This window comes from Rhincodon typus, chromosome 8, assembly GCF_021869965.1.
Source record: "Rhincodon typus isolate 14 chromosome 8, sRhiTyp1.1, whole genome shotgun sequence".
In the NCBI taxonomy this organism is placed as follows: Eukaryota; Metazoa; Chordata; class Chondrichthyes; order Orectolobiformes; family Rhincodontidae; genus Rhincodon; species Rhincodon typus.
Window position 1 is genome coordinate 55,930,246 of NC_063339.1, and position 18,713 is coordinate 55,948,958.

Consider the following 18,713-nt stretch of genomic DNA (forward strand, 5'->3'; position numbering starts at 1 on the left):
TTAAGGTTGGGGTGGAAGGTGTTAGTGAAGTGTATGAACTGTTCGAGCTCCTCGTGGGAGCACGAGGCGAACCAGATGGATTTTTCCCAACAATCAACAATGGCTTCATGGTCATAATTAGATTCTTAATTCCAGATATTTATTGAGTTCAAATTCCACCATCTACCATAGTGGGATTCAAACCAGGGTGCCCAGAATGTTAAGTGGGTCTCTGGATTAACAGTCCAGCGATAATACCACTAGGCCATCACCTCCCCATTAAAATAGTGATATGAATAGGATTTTAGATTTAGCGAGATCATAATCTAACATTGTACCTGATAAACTGAATGAATTGCCATATCTGATGGATTGGCAAGTTTATTTTCAGGTTCTTATATTTTTGCAGATTCTTATCACTAGGTTTTCATGATATGTTTTATTTGCAGATATTACCAAAAGAACAGTGGAACAGCAAATTTAACCTGAAGTTGTCGATTAGCTACAGTCCCAAACAAGAGGAAGTTAAACTCAGAGTGAGCCCCTTGAGGCAATTGCATTTCAAATCACAATGGAATGAATATCTGACTGATTCCACCAAACAGAAAAATAGAACTGCAAGACTTTTTGGTAGTCAGAAGCAATGTAGTTCCTGCGTCAATTAATTTTCTCAAAATGTTGAGAAATTCTAAAAGTTATAAACCCAGATTGTTACATGTTCTGCAAAAACAAAATTCTTCAAAAATACAGCATTATTTCGTTCTCCCATAAAGCAGAAACTTGTTGGGAAGGTTTTCATCTTATGCATTATGTAGTGGTAAAGCCATTTACAACAAATAACATACAGTGGCAATCTTCCCCATTGGCTTTCTTCTTGCAGTTGATTGAATTAAATTAATTTGTTTTTTAAGTTTACATTAAATTCTACCCCTGATCTGCTGTAGCTCTATTAAACTCAGTGCCAAAAACAAAGGTATAAATAAACTATATTTACTACAGCCTGTTAAACAATTCAGATACTCCAACACTCAAAGGCTGTAATCATCTATTATATAAGAAATCAGGCCTTGTTAAACTTTATACCATACTTACCTGATTTGCTACTTGGTTGTAAAAGTATGTATTATTCTATAGCATGATGCTGGTTGTTGTTTGCTAACATCAACCTGTCCGTCATTTGGTCATTTGGCTTGTGATTTATCTGTGTTATTTTCTCTTGTTAGCAATTCTTCTGTCTTTTATGAACTTTTTTTTTCTGACATTCCCTAACAGTTCCTTCTCTTACGTTATGTACTTGACTATGCTGCATTGTTTCCATCCAGCATTCATTTGACACAATCTCACTTCATTCACTGGTTCTGGAAGGATATTAAATGGTAACAATATTTCAGCTGTTCTTAATTGATGAAAATGTAGCTGGAAACTGCATAGAAAGAAACTTAATCTTGGTTTCTATAATAGAAACATTTTGCCTTCAATAGATGCAACACGTGAGGATCCTGTATTGATATATTTCATGTATGCATACAATGAACATTGCAGAGATCGAAAGCTAATATCTCAGTAATTTGATATCCTACGCACTACAACACCAAACCTTGAACGAGAAGACCCAAATTTGAATATGGTCTTGATTATTATTGACAAGTGGGGCCTTTCTGTAGGAGTCCAGTTTACTATTTCAGGCAAGTTATCTGGCTGAGAAAGACTGCTGAAGAAGCATGTCATTCTGTATTGCTAAGGCAAGCTTTCTTGCGTACTGAACAAAGAGCACTACTGATGGCATCTATACTGCTGCTTGAAGATATATAGCTGGGACAGGCGTGGATTGGAGGAAAGATAATTTTTAAAAACATTTTCCCTGATCCTTCTTTAGTTTGGTTATACAATGAATGTTTGAATTTCTATATTTCTTTTGATTTAATATTGTATCTTTTATACAGTGTTGTATAAATAGGTAATAGAGAAGTTTAATTGAGAATTGAATGCATATTTGAGAGGCTGAGCAAAGGAGGATTATGTATATCAGTTGAATGGACTGCAGTATCTTTTCAATTTTATAATTTCCCACATTCCTATCCTTTTATTACATAAACATGGCAGGTGCTAAATTCTTACCTCTTCATTTCCTAGTTGTTTTTGCAGTCTGTTCTGCCACTGGACAGCTTGCATTATTATGGCTTCCCATCTTCTCTCCAAGTTCACAATAATAAGTTGCATTGACTGACGATCAGCTTCTGAACAGCTGGCATCTGTGTCATCGACGAGTCGTTGGCATAATCGTAATACGGATATTATGCCACGTCGACGTTGTTTAATTTCAGTACACAGTGACTAAAAGCAAATCATTATAATTAGTGTCAATTTTAATATTGAACAATTTAGGTCAATATGCTTAAAATAATTCCACATGACAAAAATGAATAGAAAGTTTTATACACCAATACTCATCTAATAAATGCTGCTTCTCAAACCTATTTTTCCTGTTGACCCCCTATTTTTACACTTCACACCTGGTGCCATTCCATAGTGAAACTTTAGGGGTGAGGAGAGGGGTAGGGAGAACTGTTGACTGGAGTAGGAGTACAAACAGCATGGACATAAGCACAAAAATACAAAGTCATTTACCATTTTGGACCCTCTGTTGGTCTCAGAACGCAATGGATTAGGCACTGGCCACAGGCACAAACATTGCTCAAATTTAAAGGGGTGTTGTAATCGATCCCATGATTGTTAAACCAGAGTATCTGTTTAATTGTGTTAATAGAGTTCATATTTGTATACAATGAACATGCAGAGATCAAAAGCTAATATCTATATGTCTTAAGATCCTACAGAATCTGGCGTCAATCAAGGAGACATTGGTTTGAGTTATGGCCTGGATTATTATTCACAGCCAGGCTTCCTATAGGCTTCCATCACAGATGCTGTTGCCGCCTCAGAGTTCAGGACTCTAATTCCTCATCTTTTATCTCCAGTGGGGCTGCAGCCCACATTTTGAGAATTCCTGCAATAAACCTTTGGCTATTTTGCAGGGATGGCCAAATTAATACATCCAAACAAAATTATATTAGAAGCATTTTACTGTACTTAGAAAAGAGTAAGAGAGTGGGTACTTAAAGTACTATTTCGAAAGTTTCTGTACAGGACATTTGCTCCAGGAAATCAAGAACAAATTATAATAAACATTTTCAGATATGAATGAATGACCAAAACTTACTGTCGTTGATGAATGATTCCATGTAAGACAGAATGGTCTTTGCAGACTAACATAGTTAGGCTTTATACTTATATTAATTCAAGATTATGCCACATTGCTAGCAACTGTTAAATGATGACTCATGTATATTGTGTTTATTTTTGACTTGCAAAATGATTCATTGCAGGAAAGTACAATCTGATTATATAGCTATGTAGAGATCATTGGAAATAGTAATAGGCTAAATTTTGTAACCAAAATAATTTGCAAGCACAATCATGATTAGAATGCAAAATAAAAGAGCAATATCTAATTCAGTTAAGGTAACTCCACTCGGAATAAATTAACCAGCAGTAAGGAAAGAAAAAAAATCACCCAATTCAATATATGCACAATATTTATCTTAAAGAAAACATAATGTTTTATATTTGGGGACGAAAACAAGAAGCTCAATCAGTAGTATGTATTTGGATTATTGGCACAGTATGCAAAGAATTATCTTGGTAACTAACTCTCAATCCACTTAAGCCAGCTGCAAAATGAAAGCTCACAGAATGATTGCTCAAATCCTTTGCAAAATCTGTTGAGTTATACATAAAGTAGGAAGACATCTTACGGATATATTCTATTTGTTGATATATTGCATATTTTCAATATTTCAAATTTCCATAAATCTGTAATACTGTAGAAATAATGGAATTCTACCTAAGAGAATCACATGCCTTTAACATTTCTGAATTTTAAATAAGATAGATGATAAATTCCCATTTATTTATTGCCAAATATAGTTTTGTCGTGTATTATTACATTTTCAGCAGCAATGTATTTCCATCCACAGTTCCTCAAGTTTCCTTAAAGGTGAAATCTACTTTCTTAATAATAAGTCTAAATCATTTATTGCAAGCAATGTCACAAACCATGAGTTGAATCAGAGGAAATTCAGTTTATAATGTTTTTCACCTTGAAGCTTACTGCCTGCAAAGCTTTATCGATAAGATTACATCTCTGTGAACTGAGTGCGCTCTCTATCCGACCTCTAATACTTTTTGATGGATCTTTAGGACATACTAACTAAATACTTACTTTTTTTGATAGCCGAGATTCTGTGGCAGGGTCTTTCCACAGTATGTCATTTGAGAAGGATGAAAATATGTAACAAGTTGAAATTTTGTTAGGAGTTTCTTAAAAAAAATCAATCATCAAGATATATTTTTCAAAATGTGGCATGGCTCTCCTCTTTTTGTCAACTTAACTGCGTACAGTCTTTCTTTGAAAACAAACTCTACTCTAAGGTTTGGAATTTTCCTATTTTTAATTAAAGTGTTTGGTCTAATGAGATTCATGGTGCCCAGCCCACCATGGCTTGCAGTGAATTTTCTCATGCAGTATTCTGTTATTCACCTCATTAATTATGCAACCGCATTCTACAGTGCACTTCTCTTGAAATTGTTGGCTGAATATGTTGACAGTGCACTCCTACAGAGAGCACTGCCCACACGTGCAGCTGTAATGCCTATAATGTGATAGTCAATGATGACCTAAGCAGCTGCCTGCAGCAAAAATGGCACAAATCATCACAGAAGCTGCATCAAATTTTTGAAGTAATTTTACATCACTCTCCTTCTGCTTTATATATATATGACTGTTTATTCATGTCTATTTGTTTTCCTTTGTGTGGGGGTAGCTGAGGGGAGGCGGTTCAGGTGAGGGTTATGAACCTGACTATTCCTGACTGCACTAACCAAGGTGCATTTTAAAGCTGAGACAACAAGGTGCAGAGCTGGATGAACACAGCAGGCCAAGCAGCATCATAGGAGCAGAAAGGCTGACGTTTCGGGCCGAGATCCTTCATCAGAAAGTTTGAGTTTAGGTCAATATTGAGAGTAAAGAGTTCACTAGAGATGGGGCAAATGTTCCCTTCTCTTGATAGCTCAGTATCTTCAGCCCTTGCATTCAGAGCAGCAATCCCATTGATTGCAACAAATAAGGAAGCTTAGCACTCAGTGTTAATGCTGACTTGGGAAAGCTTTGCACATGTTGCCTTTGGGCGGGAGGTTGGGATACAAATCAGTAACCGTAACTAGAGCTGACAATGAACAGTACTTCACACACTGTGATTAGGCAAGGTATGCCTGAAAATTGTTTACCCCAGGTTGGGTCCAATTAGTGTTACAGAATAATAAGTAAAAGGCAGATTTTTCGCTGTGGGAGCAAGGGCATTTTTGCCTAAATGCGCATGTGTGTTAATTAATATGCTTGTGTATGCATTTGTAACCTGCAGATATATATTTGTACGCAGACTCATTTAAATATCAAAAACTATGAACTCACCAGCAACATGTGAACTTTGCACTGTGTCCAGGAGCCCAAGAACACTTGTATGTGATGACGTTCAGATGCGAATACCTACATTGTCACAACTCACTGGAGTGCAGTGAGACCAATTATTCCCGGAGCCATTTCAAATGTGAAAATTTGGTCAAACCATTGAATTCCTCAAATCTGCCTCGCTATCTAAGTCAAGTTGAAAAAATATGAACTCCAACATTTTTTGCATTAACAAGAAATTAACTGGTTATTGTAATCAGATTGTTTTAAACTGATGACAAAAGGTAGTCAAGTCAAATTGCTATTCTGTGACTATATAATTTAAATTTTACTCCTTTTAAAAATTTTCATTTACACACGGGGACAGACATGAATGTTAAGGGTAGACAAAAAAAATCAAGGAAACACATTTTGATAGCAGTAGCTCAGATCATGGACAACAATGAGTTGTTTTCTTATGGTTCTTTTCGATTCCCTTGGTTTATCTCTGACACTTTGCTGATGACATGTATTTGGGTGTACACCAATTCTCAGTCTTTCATTCACCTTTTCAGAATCTCTGAAGGTGATTTTCCCTTTTTCCTTTTTGCGGGGGATTTGCAGAGAGGTGAGGGAGATAAATAGCTGCTAAGGATTTTCTTTTACTTACCTACACTGAAGGGGCAAAGAAACAGATTGATGCTTTCTCATCAAAAGTTGAATGTTCCTGCTGTATTGTCTACTCACAAGGTTGTAGTCACCTGGCCAGGAACCAATCAAGTGATTGTTATGATGCAGAACCCTCCTGAGCTGACAACAATAATGTCATCTGAAAAGTCAAACAAAAGACTGTCTATGGGCAGAACTGCCCTGAACATAAATGCACAGGCTGATGGTGGTAGTACTGCTTTCTGTGGACTTCTCCTCCACCATTCCATGAAGGCAACATTGAATATACAATTTGCAGTGGGATACAGAATTAGTTCAGGCATGGTGGTTCAGTGGTTAGCATTACTGCCTCACAGTGCCAGGGGCCTGGCTTCGATTCCACCCTCGGGCAACTGTTTTTGTGAAGTCTGCATGTTCTCCCCATGTTTGTGTGGATTTCCTCTGGGTGCTCCACTTTTCTCTCACAGTCCAAAGATATATAGGTAGGGTGGATTGGCCATGTTAAATTGCCTGTAGTGTCCAGGATTGTGCAGACTAGGTGGAATAGCCGTATGAAATGGAGGGTGATAGGGTAGACAGTGGGATGTTCTTCAGAAAGTCAGTGTGGACTCCACGGGCCGAATGGCCTCTTTCCACACTGTAGGGATTCTACAATTCTATGAAAACTGCAAATGCCTTCTTCGTCACGTTCTTCAATTTAAAGCAGTAACTTTTCCAACTTTTAATCAACAGTTCAAAAAAAAAGTGGACGTTGCAACATAATGATGGGAATGCGCACATGCACAGTTGTATTTTCAACGTGGTACTGGCAAATAAAGAACTTTGCCTCACAGATACTTTTTGATGATGTATTGTCATCTTTATGCATGTAGAATGAAAACTTTCTATCAGTGCCAGTGAGAGGCAGAGACGTTGGGACATTGGGATGTGTTGCTCAGGTAATATGCACCTTTGTAGGTCATTGGCAATATGTGTCTCCTGGTCCGTCGGGAAGGAGAACTTTTTCCTGGTCTGCAGGAGTCATCAGTGCCCAGCAATGAAAACTTGGGCCTCTTGACACACTTCTGGTCAGACATACCAAGAGAGCTGATCCACTGTCTACAGGTCCTTTCAACTGGATCACAGTCTCCAATCTTGTGATTGAACAGGAGGCAACGCGTACAGCTATTGGAGTTACAGCTGCATTTGCCATGTTTCTTTTTCACACAAAGATCCAAAAACTTGAAAGAAATCAAACTGATATATTTGTACAAAACTGTATCAAACTAAAGTCAAAAATTGCTTGGAGCTATTTTCTTATCCTTCACCCAGTAAACATGCTCCAAATGTTACCTATGACAAGGAGAATTATCAGTGCAACTGAAATTTTGAATTCTTTCACTCTGTATGTTCCCAAACCTATAATATTCTGTCTCAGTGGAGAAAAGCATTACACAACAAATCAAAGAACTGCAGATGCTGGACATCTAAAACAAAAGCAGAAATTGCTGGAAAAGCTCAGCAGGTCTGGCAGCATTTGTGAGAAGTAAGCATCATTAACATTTCAAGTCCAGTGACTCTTCACCAGGAGAATGCTGCATTTATATTCTTACCTGAAAGCTGGAGAAACTAAATGTGATTTACTTCAATACAGTGCCTGAGTTAGAAGCACCACTATTTCAGACTTGGCAACAATTCTAAATCCACAGATTTCTTTTGCTGTGGAAAGCTGAGGTGAACACCATAAGAATAAAAAAAAATCTTCTGAATAATCATTTCTTCAATATGAAACAAAATGCAATCAAGCCTAGTCATGATTGAAGTATAATTTCCTTGAAAGAGGAAGCTGCCATAGCTCTGTTCCAAATACATAGAAAAAAATATAAAAAACTCAATAAACACAAAACCTTTGTTATCTAAATGGAGAGAAACTTCAGGCTGCTTTGGTGCAGAGGGATCTGGGTGTCCTCATGTATGAATCATAGAAAACCAGTATGCAAGCATAGCAGTTAATAAAGAAGGCAAATGCAATTTTTGCATTTATTGCTAAAGGAGTGCAGTACAGTATAAAAGCAGGGAAATGTTGTTGCAACTGTACAAGGCATTAGTGAGACTGCAGTACTTGGAGTATTGCATACAATTTTGGTCCTCTTGAGTAGAGATGAAATTGCATTGGAGACAGTTCAGAGGAGATTCAATGGATTGATTCCAGAGAAGAGGGGTTTGACTTATGATGAGAGGTTGAGCAGTTTAGGCCTATATTCTCTGGAGCTTAGAAGAATGCGAGAACATCTAATTGAGGTATTTAAGATGTTGATGGGGATTAATAAAGCAGATATAGAAAGGATGTTGCCTCTAAGGAGTAGTAAGGAGTACAGTAAGGAGGTAGCAACTAAAGCCTGAAAGGAACTAGATAATGAAGTCAGTGTGACTAAGGGGAAGAGTAGGCAGAGAGCAGATGATGAACGCAAAGGGACAGGTGGTCTGAGGTGCATTTGTTTTAATGCGAGAAGTGTAGTAGGTAAGGCAGATGAACTTAGGGCTTGTATTGGTACCTGGGAGTATGATGTTATTGCTATTACTGAGACTTGGTTGAGGGAAGGACAAGATTGGCAACTAAATATCCCAGGATATAGATGCTTCAGGCGGGATAGAGAGGAGGTAAAAGGGGTGGAGGAGTTGCATTACTGGTCAAAGAGGATGTCACAGCTGTGCTGAAGGAGGGCACTATGGAGTACTCGAGCAGTGAGGCAATATGGGCAGAGCTCAGAAATAGAAAGGGTGCGGTAACAATGTTGGGGCTGTACTACAGGTCTCCCAACAGCGAACGTGAAATAGAGGTACAAATATGTAGACAGATTATGGAAAGACGTAGGAGCAACAGGGTGGTGGTGATGGGAGATTTTAATTTTCCCAACATTGTCTGGGATTCACTTAGTGTTAGGGGTTTAGATGGAGCAGAATTTGTAAGGAGCATCCAGGAGAGTTGTAAATAGTCCAACTCGGGAAGGGGCCATACTGGACCTGGTGTTGGGGAATGAGCCCGGCCAGGTGGTTGAAGTTTCAGTAGGGGATTACTTTGGGAATAGTGATCACAATTCCGTAAGTTTTAGAATACTCATGGACAAAGACGAGAGTGGGCCTAAAGGAAGAGTGCTAAATTGGGGGAAGGCCAACTATAGCAAAGTTCGGCAGGAGCTGGGGAATGTGGATTGGGAGCAGCTGTTTGAGGGTAAATCCACATTTGAAATGTGGGATGCTTTTAAAGAGAGGTTGATTAGAGGGCAGGACAGACATGTCCCTGTGAAAATGAGGGACAGAAAGGGCAAGATTAGGGAACCATGGATGACAGGTGAAATTGTGAGACTAGCAAAGAGGAAAAAGGAAGCATACGTAAGGTCTGGGCGACCGAAAACAGACAAAGCTTTGGAAGAATATCGGGAAAGTAGGACCAATTTGAAACGAGGAATTAAGAGGGCTAAAAGGGGTCATGAAATATCTTTAGCAAACAGAGTTAAGAAAAATCCCAAAACCTTTTGTTTGTACATAAGGAGCAAGAGGGTAACGAGAGAAAGGGTTGGCCCACTCAAGGACAAAGGAGGGAAGTTATGCGAGGAGTCAGAGAAAATGAGTGAGATTCTTAATGAGTACTTTCCGTCGGTATTCACCGAGGAGAGGGTCATGACGGATGTTGAGGTTAGGGATAGATTTTGATTACTCGAGGTCAAGTCAGCATAAGGAGCGTGGGGAAGTGTTGGGTATTCTAAAAGGCATTAGGGTGGACAAGTCCCCAGGTCCGGATGGGATCTATCCCAGGTTACTGAGGGAAGCGAGAGAGGAAATAGCTGGGGCCTTAACAGATATCTTTGCAGCATCCTTGAGCACGGGTGAGGTCCCGGAGGACTGGAGAATTGCTAATGTTGTCCTCTTGTTTAAGAAGGGTAGCAAAAATAATCCAGGAAATTATAGACCGGTGAGCCTGACGTCAGTGGTGGGGAAGCTGCTGGAGAAGATACTGAGGGATAGGATCTATTTACATTTGGAAGAAAATGGGCTTATTAGTAATAGACAGCATGGTTTCGTGCAGGGAAGGTTATGTCTTACCAACTTGATAGAATTCTTTGAGGAAATGACAAAGTTGATAGATGAGGGAAGGGCTGTAGATGTCATATACATGGACTTCAGTAAGGCGTTTGATAAGGTTCCCCATGGTAGGCTGATGGAGAAAGTGAAGTTGCATGGGGTCCAGGGTGTACTAGCGAGATGGATAGAGAACTAGCTGGGCAAAGGAGACAGAGGGTTGTAGTGAAGGGAGTTTCTCAAATGGAGAACTGTGACCAGTGGTGTTCCACGGGGATCCGTGTTGGGACCACTGTTGTTTGTGATATACATAAATGATCTGGAGGACGGTATAGATGGTATGATTAGCAAGTTTGCAGATGACACTAAGATTGATGGAGTAGCAGATAGTGAAGGGGACTGTCGGAGAATGCAGCAGAATATAGATAGATTGGAGAGTCGGGCGGAGAAATGGCAGATGGAGTTCAATCCAGGCAAATGCAAGGTGGTGCATTTTGGAAGATCCAATTCAAGAGCGAACTATACGGTAAATGGAAAAGCCCTGGGGAAAATTGATGCACAGAGAGATCTGGGTGTTCAGGTCCATTGTACCCTGAAGGTGGCAACGCAGGGCGATAGAGTGGTCAAGAAGGCATACGGCATGCTTTCATTCATCGGACAGGGTATTGAGTACAAGAGTTGGCAGGTCACGTTACAGTTGTATAGGGCTTTGGTTCGACCACATTTGGAATACTGCGTACAATTCTGGTTGCCACATTACCAAAAGGATGTGGATGCTTTGGAGAGGGTGCAGAGGAGGTTCACCAGGATGTTGCCTGGTATGGAGGGCACTAGCTATGAAGAGAGGTTGAGTAGATTAGGATTATTTACATTAGAAAGACAGAGGTTGAGGGGGAACCTGATTGAGGTCTACAATATCATGAGAGGTAAAGACAGGGTGGATAGCAAGAAGCTTTTTCCCAGAGTGGGGGACTCAATTACTACGGGTCACGATTTCACGGCGAGAGGGGAAATGTTTGAGGGAGATATGCGTGGAAAATTCTTTACGCAGAGGGTGGTGGGTGCCAGGAATGCGTTGCCAGCGGAGGTGGTAGAGGTGGGCACGATAGCGTCATTTAAGACGTATCTAGACAGATACATGAATGGGCAGTGAGCAGAGGCATACAGATCCTTGGAAAATAGGTGACAGGTTTAGATAGAGGATCTGGATCGGAGCAGGGTTGGAGGGCTGAAGGGCCTGTTTCTGTGCTGTAATTTTCTTTGTTCTTTGTTCTAAAACAAGAGGTCACAGTTTTAAGATAGGGGATAATAGCTTTAAGGCAGATGTGGAGAAATTACTTCTCTCAAAGTGTCGTGAATCTGTTGAATTCATTATCCCAGAGCCCACTGCATGCTGGGACATTGAGTAAACTTAAGGAGGAAATAGTCACATTACTAACTAGTAATGGGTTGAAAGGTATGGAGAGCACCAGGAAAGTGGAGCTGAAGCCGAGTTGAGATCAGCCATGATTGTATCAAATGGCAGAGCAGGATCAAAGGGCTGAATTGCCTATTCATGTTCTTAATTCTTTATGTCCTTAATGAGAAGTGGGGTTTTGGATACAGCATTGTATTTTTGTTCTGAATGACCTTTAATGGTAACCTAATAGTGGAACCCATATGTATAGAACGAACAACAAAACATCAAATAAGTGGTCAGAGGTGAGGGGCATTGTCACCAGATATTTACATATTGTGTCCTTCAGGCCACATTTTTAAAAGCTGAAAAAGAAAGGTCTTGAGCGTGACATTTGCGTGACTTTAAGAGATGCGTTCTATCCTGTTTCTCTTGGAGAGGGGTGTTGTCACAGTGATAGTAAAATGTCTCCTTCAGAGAGGCAGTTGGTAACAGCTTTGAGTTCTCCCTGGATGTTTTTTTAAACTAAGACGAAAGAATCATGAGTGAGCAGGGTTCAGGCTTACACAGACCCAAAAGACCTTAGTTTTGCTTTCAATTTGTTTGGAGGGTGGTGGGTGGTTCTGGCTGCTGGAGCTGAAAGCTTGAATTCTCTGCTGCTCGAGTGAAGTCTTAGACATGCAAGCTTCCTTTTAAAGATCAAAAGGGGCAGACTGTTGCTTTCAATGTTTCTTTCCATCAGACTGGAGAGAGACAGAAAGTGAGAATCAGAACTGTGTTGCTGAATTGCCTTTGCTAAGGGTGTGTTTATGTGTTTACATTAATACATTAAATATTTCAATAAATTTGTAACAATTCTTCTTTTTATTGTATTTTAACCGAGTTATAAGAATAAAGTGTGTTTTGATTAAAGCTTAGTGGTAGGCCGATCAAATCATATTTGAAACACAGTGCCTTCCACTTGCCTTCAAAAAAAAATGTAAAAGTTAGAGTCTAGGCTACTTTTATGATATACTTTGGAGAGTCTGGTTTGGTCCATAACATGATCTTTAAACCATGTTCAGCTGCTATACCTTTGCAAATGAGAAGCCTAAAGCTTGTCTGAAAAATGTGCCTATCCTGCGGGCTGGCTGCATTTAAAATATGTGACATACATATGGGACCACTGGAGATCACGAGCAAAACAGCAAATTTATTAAATGACACTGACCTAAATTTGTAATCAGGAGCTCTCCTTCTGGTTGCATTGCAGTGATGAAGGTATACAGGCTCCTGCTTGGGCCTTTCTATCCCCTTGATTAATCCAGGCTTCCCAATTGCTCATTCCTCTCTCCTAATTGCCCCACACTTTCTAATTGGTTCCCCTCTCCATCCTAGGAGATACCTGAGTGTCAGTGCTGGCAATTTTGCAGCATGACATCTAATGTAGATGCAGTACTCTTATGACATTCCTGGAATGCTCAGCGCATATCCACAGCTTGTTGATTTAATTCAAATTCAACCAACATGGAGAGATTTCTAGCCAATAACAATATCGCATTTATAAAGCACCTTTGCCACAGTAAAATATTTTAGGACACTTTAGAAGAGCGATATCAAACAAAATTTGACAATAAGCCATGCTAGGTTAACAAACGCTTGTTTGGGCAGTTGGTTTTATGAATATCATAAAAGAGAGGTACACTTACAGAAATAGATATATTTAGGGATGAATTCCAGAGTTTAGGCTGAAGCTGGAGGGAAAAAAGTTTGAGATGCTCATGAAACCAAAACCACAGGAGAGATCTCTGAGGGTTCAAGGGCTAGAGCAAGTTACAATGTTACTATGTGGACAGGTGAGACCTAAAAGGAATTAGAAAACAAGGATGAGAATTATATAATTTCTACACTGTAGCTTTCTGTATTAACAAACCCAATATTCTGAACCGAAACTCTTCATCAAGACCCCCGAAACATTGACTTTCCTGCTCCTTGGATGTGTCTGACCGGCTGTCCTTTTCCAGCTCCATATTTATTGCGTCTAGCTTCCAGCATCTGCAGTCCTTACTGTCTCCAATTTTCCGAACATTACTTTCCACTTGGCTATTTTCTTGCACACAACAAAGTTAAATATTTTACTCCAACTCTCCCAGAAACAGCAAAAAAATTTGAAAGATATACACACCAAACCTTGACTCAGTGGGAGAACACCTACTTTTGAATTAAAACATGTAAATTCAAGGTAGCCAAAATCCAGTCTTCATATACACAATCCACAGGAACATTTTACCCTGTGAGGGAGTGCGGATTTGTTGGAGGTGCTGTACTTTTCATGACAGATTAAATCAAGTCTCTCCTCCTGTTTAGGTGAGCACAAAGGATCCTACTGTACTGTTTGAAGTAGAACAGGCAGATGTCCTCACAGGTCATAGGGCCTGTTTCCATGCTGCATGACTCTATCTATAAATATTTACCTTGAAATAAGCCCATCAAAATCAGTTAGCTGATCATTATTGGTGTTTGTGAACCTGTTCTGTGCACATTCACAGCATCACCTACCAACATGAAAATAATGACTGTGCATCAAAGTGTACTTCAATGGCTGACAACATCTGTGTATAAAATTACACCAAAAAATGTCACTCAAAATTCATCAAAAGAGTACACTTCAGAATTTTTCTCAGTTATTTAACTTCAACATCCAAAACAAAATGTAAATACTGATAATTCCACTTCCATTCATCATGATAATAAGAGCAATTGACCCCAATTTTACAGATTATAGTAGAAAGCTTGAAGAGAATGTAGCTGTCAGGAGAAGAAGCTGGTGTGATTTTGTTGGTGGAAGTTCCAATAATGGGCTGGAAAGGTGGATCAATGCTGCTGTGGCAATTTCCAAGAGCCCCAGTACAATTCAGTAGTCATCAGGTAATTCATTCTTCGTGTCAGTGCTTCCATCCTTTTAGGGATGAAGATCCCACCAACAGAAAGTAATGAATTGGACAGATGGTACTGCTTCAGCTACCATGGCGCCACTGTGAGCAGTAGCCACTGCTGATACTAAAGTCAACCTTGATCAACATCATGAGAGAGGAGTCTGAAACCCATGTAAGTCACAGGCCCCCTGTCAGGGAAAGGGTGGGTTATTGTTAGAGATCTTTATGATATGATGGTCCTTGCTGTCAGGGATTCTTCAGTGAATTATTGGGCGATCGATTGGCAGGGCCAGAGGGCCGACAAGGTGACCACCAGATTTTACTGGGCAATTCACCACATGGCATACTTTCAAATACATTGAATACCAGCTTATTCTACCAGCAACAGGATGACACCCTTAAATGAATCTTCATTGCATCACTTCCAAGGCAATCACATCATTGTTTAGATATGCAGACCATTACTTAGCCTTTTAAGGACATTACTTAGCCTCTGAACAAAACTGTCTTCACCCTTCCCCACCCCTTGCTTAATTGTAGACAGTTAGGAAGGTGCCAGGATTACCCTTGCCTTCCCTGTTAATTCTATACCTTATTCCCCCACCTTGCAGCCCATTCCTGAAGATCAGATCACATTTTGCCCACTTCATCAGCAAGCAATAAGATGGCAGATGGAGTCTGAGGAAGTATGAGGTTAGTCACTTTGGGACTAAAAATAGAAAAGCAGAATATTTTTTAAAAGACATAATTTTAAATATTGTCGTATTTTAAGGAAGGAAACCTGCCATTCTCGTCTGATCTGGCCTCCTTGTGATTCCAGCCCCACAAAAATGTGGTTGACTCTTAATTATGACTGGGCAATTAGGGATAGGCAATAAATACTGATCCAGCCAGTGATGCCCACATCCATGAATAAATAAAAAAAGTTCAAAGAGATTCGGATGTACACATTTAAGGAACACAAAAAATTAACATGCAGGTGCAGTGAGCAATTCAGAAAGCAAAAGTCAGGTTGACTTCATTGCAAACAGACCAGAGTACAGAAATAATGGTAAAAATCAAAAGAACTGTGGATGCTGGAAATCAGGAACAAAAACAGAAGTTGCTGGAAAAGCTCAGCAGGTCTGGCAGCATGTGTGTTAACGTTTCAGTTCTGAGGAAGGGTCACCGGACCCGAAACGTTAACAGAAATAATGATATCTTGCTGAAATTGCATAGTGCTTTCATGAGACCACACCTACAATACAGTAAGCAGTTCTGGTCTCCACATCTAAACTCACCATATACTTGCCTTGGAGGTGGTGGAATGGAAATTCATTAGATTAGTTCCTGGTATGGGAAGCATATTTATGATTAGAAGCTAGGTAAATTGAGCCTGTACTGTGTAACATTTATAAGAATAGGAAATAATCTCATTCAACTGTACCAGATTTTGGAGTGCCTTTACAGAGGAGGCAGGGAGAGATTGTATTCCTCGCTGGAATCATCCAGAACATAGGGATACAGTATCAGGGTAGGTAGTCAATTCTTCAAGACTTAGGTCAGGAAAATTTCTTCACTCAGAGGGTTATGAACCTTTGGAATTGTCCACTATAAAGATTTATAGATGCTCCATTTTTGCTATATTTAGGGCTGAGATCAATAGATATTTGGTCGTTTGCGAAATCTATCGTGTATGGGTAGCATGTGGGAAAGTGGAGTTGAGCAGAAGATCAAACATGATTGTACTGAATGGTGGAATATCCTGAGAACCATTTGGTCCTCTCGTGCTCCCATTTCTAGGGTTTTTATGATGCTAGAAATAAATCTGGGTTCATGGGGTAGTTTTTAACTGCTGGCAAGAATTTTATGGGATTATGTTGTAATTTCACATTGGAATGTGGGGAGATGCCACATGGGATTTTATTGCCAAGCCTCATCCTAGTGCCACTGTTCATCTACTCAGCTCTATTCAGTAGAATATAGCAGCAGGCCCAAGGAGGACAAAAATTGGGTGGCAAATGGTGCACAGACCAGCCTGTAAAGTAAATTACAAGTTACAAGATATGTTTGTGAGCAAAAGATTGAACTGCAGGGGTTACAGTGGTGTTATGAAGGGAGTCTGAAATGAGCTTTATTAATTACTAAAGCAAAGATATCCAAATTTGTGGATAGTGCGGAGGGCTGTTCTAGGTTACAACGGGACATTGATAGGATGCAGAGCTGGGCTGAGAAGTGGCAGATGGAGTTTAACCCTGAAAAGTTTAACACCGTGAGGTGATTCACATTGGAAGGACAAATTTGAAAGCAGAATACAGGGTTAACGGAAAGATTCTTGGTAGTGTGGAGGAGCAGGGGAAGGATCTTGGTGTTCATGTCCACAGTTCCCTGAAAGCTGCCACCCAGGTGGATAGAGTTGTTAAGAAGGCGTATGGTGTGTTAGCTTTCATTAATAGAGGAATTGAGTTCAAGAGCCGTGAAGTCATGCTCCAGCTAAACAAAACCCTGGTTTGGCCAAATCTGGAGTATTGTGTCCAGTCCTGGTCACCTCATTACAGGAAAGACGTGGAAGCATTGGAAAAGGTGCAGTGGAGATCTACCAGGATGTTGCCTGGAATGGAGGGAAGGTCTTACGAGGAAAGGTTGAGAGAGCTAAGGCTTTTCTCTTTCGAACGATGAAGGATGAGAGGTGACTTCATAGAGGTGTACAAAATGATTAGAGGTATAGATAGAGTGGACAGCCAGAGACTTTTTCCTAGGGTGGAGGTAGCTATTACAAGGCGGCATAGTTTTAAAGTGAGTGGAGGTAGATATAAGGGAAACACCAGAGGTAGATTCTTTACTCAGAGAGTGGTAGGGGCGTGGAATGCATTGCCGGAGAGGATAGTGGAGTAAAGTGGGAAATGGAGTCACTCTATTATAACTTCTCCCAAATTCCTTTTCCATTGACCGGCAGAGCCAAAATTGCACCTTAAACACCCTGTATACCTTGCGGAAATCACATTTCGGCTTGTTAAAATGAGACTTTTACGAAAAACTTCACATATGACTTTTCCCATTTCACTGTATTTTGTTCCAATTATATTGAGATAGTTTATTAAGGGGTTGTCTTGGTTTAGAAAGTAAATCTTTGAGCTGTAATTGCTCACAGCAAGTGGTCTTGTTTCAATGAATGCTTTTTTTATTGCTGTCCTTTATAATCCCTTTGCTGACTTGCATTAGGAAATGTATCTTTTTTGATAATAAGCAGAAGAAACAAGGCCTGGTTTGCATTTGAATTGCTTTCTGATCCTATCACTTTCCAACAGTTTTTCTAGCTGGCGGCCTTTCTGCTCTGATATACTGATAATACATGATGTCCAACTGTGACTGTTGGAGATGACTAATGATTACCAAGACAGCTATTTTTGGAGGCTTATAAACTAACAAAATGAAGACTTGCTGCCAGGTCATGATGTGTCACAAACATTCAGTGCTATAGTATATGATAAATTGAAATGATTCTAACATTTAAGCAAAGTAAGAAAATTTAATTGAAGAAATTCAACTGAATTGCCAATCTTCAATCCCGGAGCTCATAATGTTACACAAGCGAAGAAAAAGTTTTTTTTGAGGCAGTTTTATATTTAAACAGGACTAACAGAAGTACATAAAGTTCAAGAAAGAGAACCCTGCTGTGACTCATTATTTGGCCATTGCTCCAGGCCAGTCCTGGCTTGTAAGAAAATAGACTGGTTTCATGTAGAAGTCATCTTTGACAGAGGAAATTGCGAGGAGAGAAGATTCTTTACTTAATAAGCAGGCGGGTGAGAGAATTTCTCTGCATAAGGCATCAAAGAATTAAGAAATTTGTATTCCATGGGCTTTAATGGAGGAAACCATACATCCAATTCGTATTGTAGATTGTTGCTTTACAAAATTGGGAATAGGTTGCAGGAGTCAAACCATTTAATTTGGGTGAAAAAAATTCCACCTGACTTGCACTCTTAATACTAGTTTTACTATCTTATTGAACTCAGGTCCCCCTAATACCTGAAAGCTTCACCTCAGTAAGTAAGAAATAGTAAGAACTGCCGATGCTGGAGTCAGAGATAATACAGTGTGGAGCTGGAGGAACACAGCAGGCCAGGCAGCATCAGAGGAGCAGGAAAGCTGATGTTTCGGGTCGAGAAGCTTCTTCAGAAAATGAAGGGTCCCAATCCAAAATGTC

General features: G+C 39.8%; 1 protein-coding gene across 1 annotated transcript in view; it reads right to left on the reverse strand.

Annotated features, from left to right (window-relative positions):
• Positions 1-18,713, reverse strand: part of akap6 (A kinase (PRKA) anchor protein 6) — a 366,422-nt gene that overhangs the window by 22,579 nt on the left and 325,130 nt on the right. Inside the window, exon 13 of the mRNA XM_048600427.1 lies at positions 2,098-2,313. Coding sequence (XP_048456384.1) covers positions 2,098-2,313 — 216 coding nt within the window. The remainder of the gene's footprint in view (positions 1-2,097; positions 2,314-18,713) is intronic.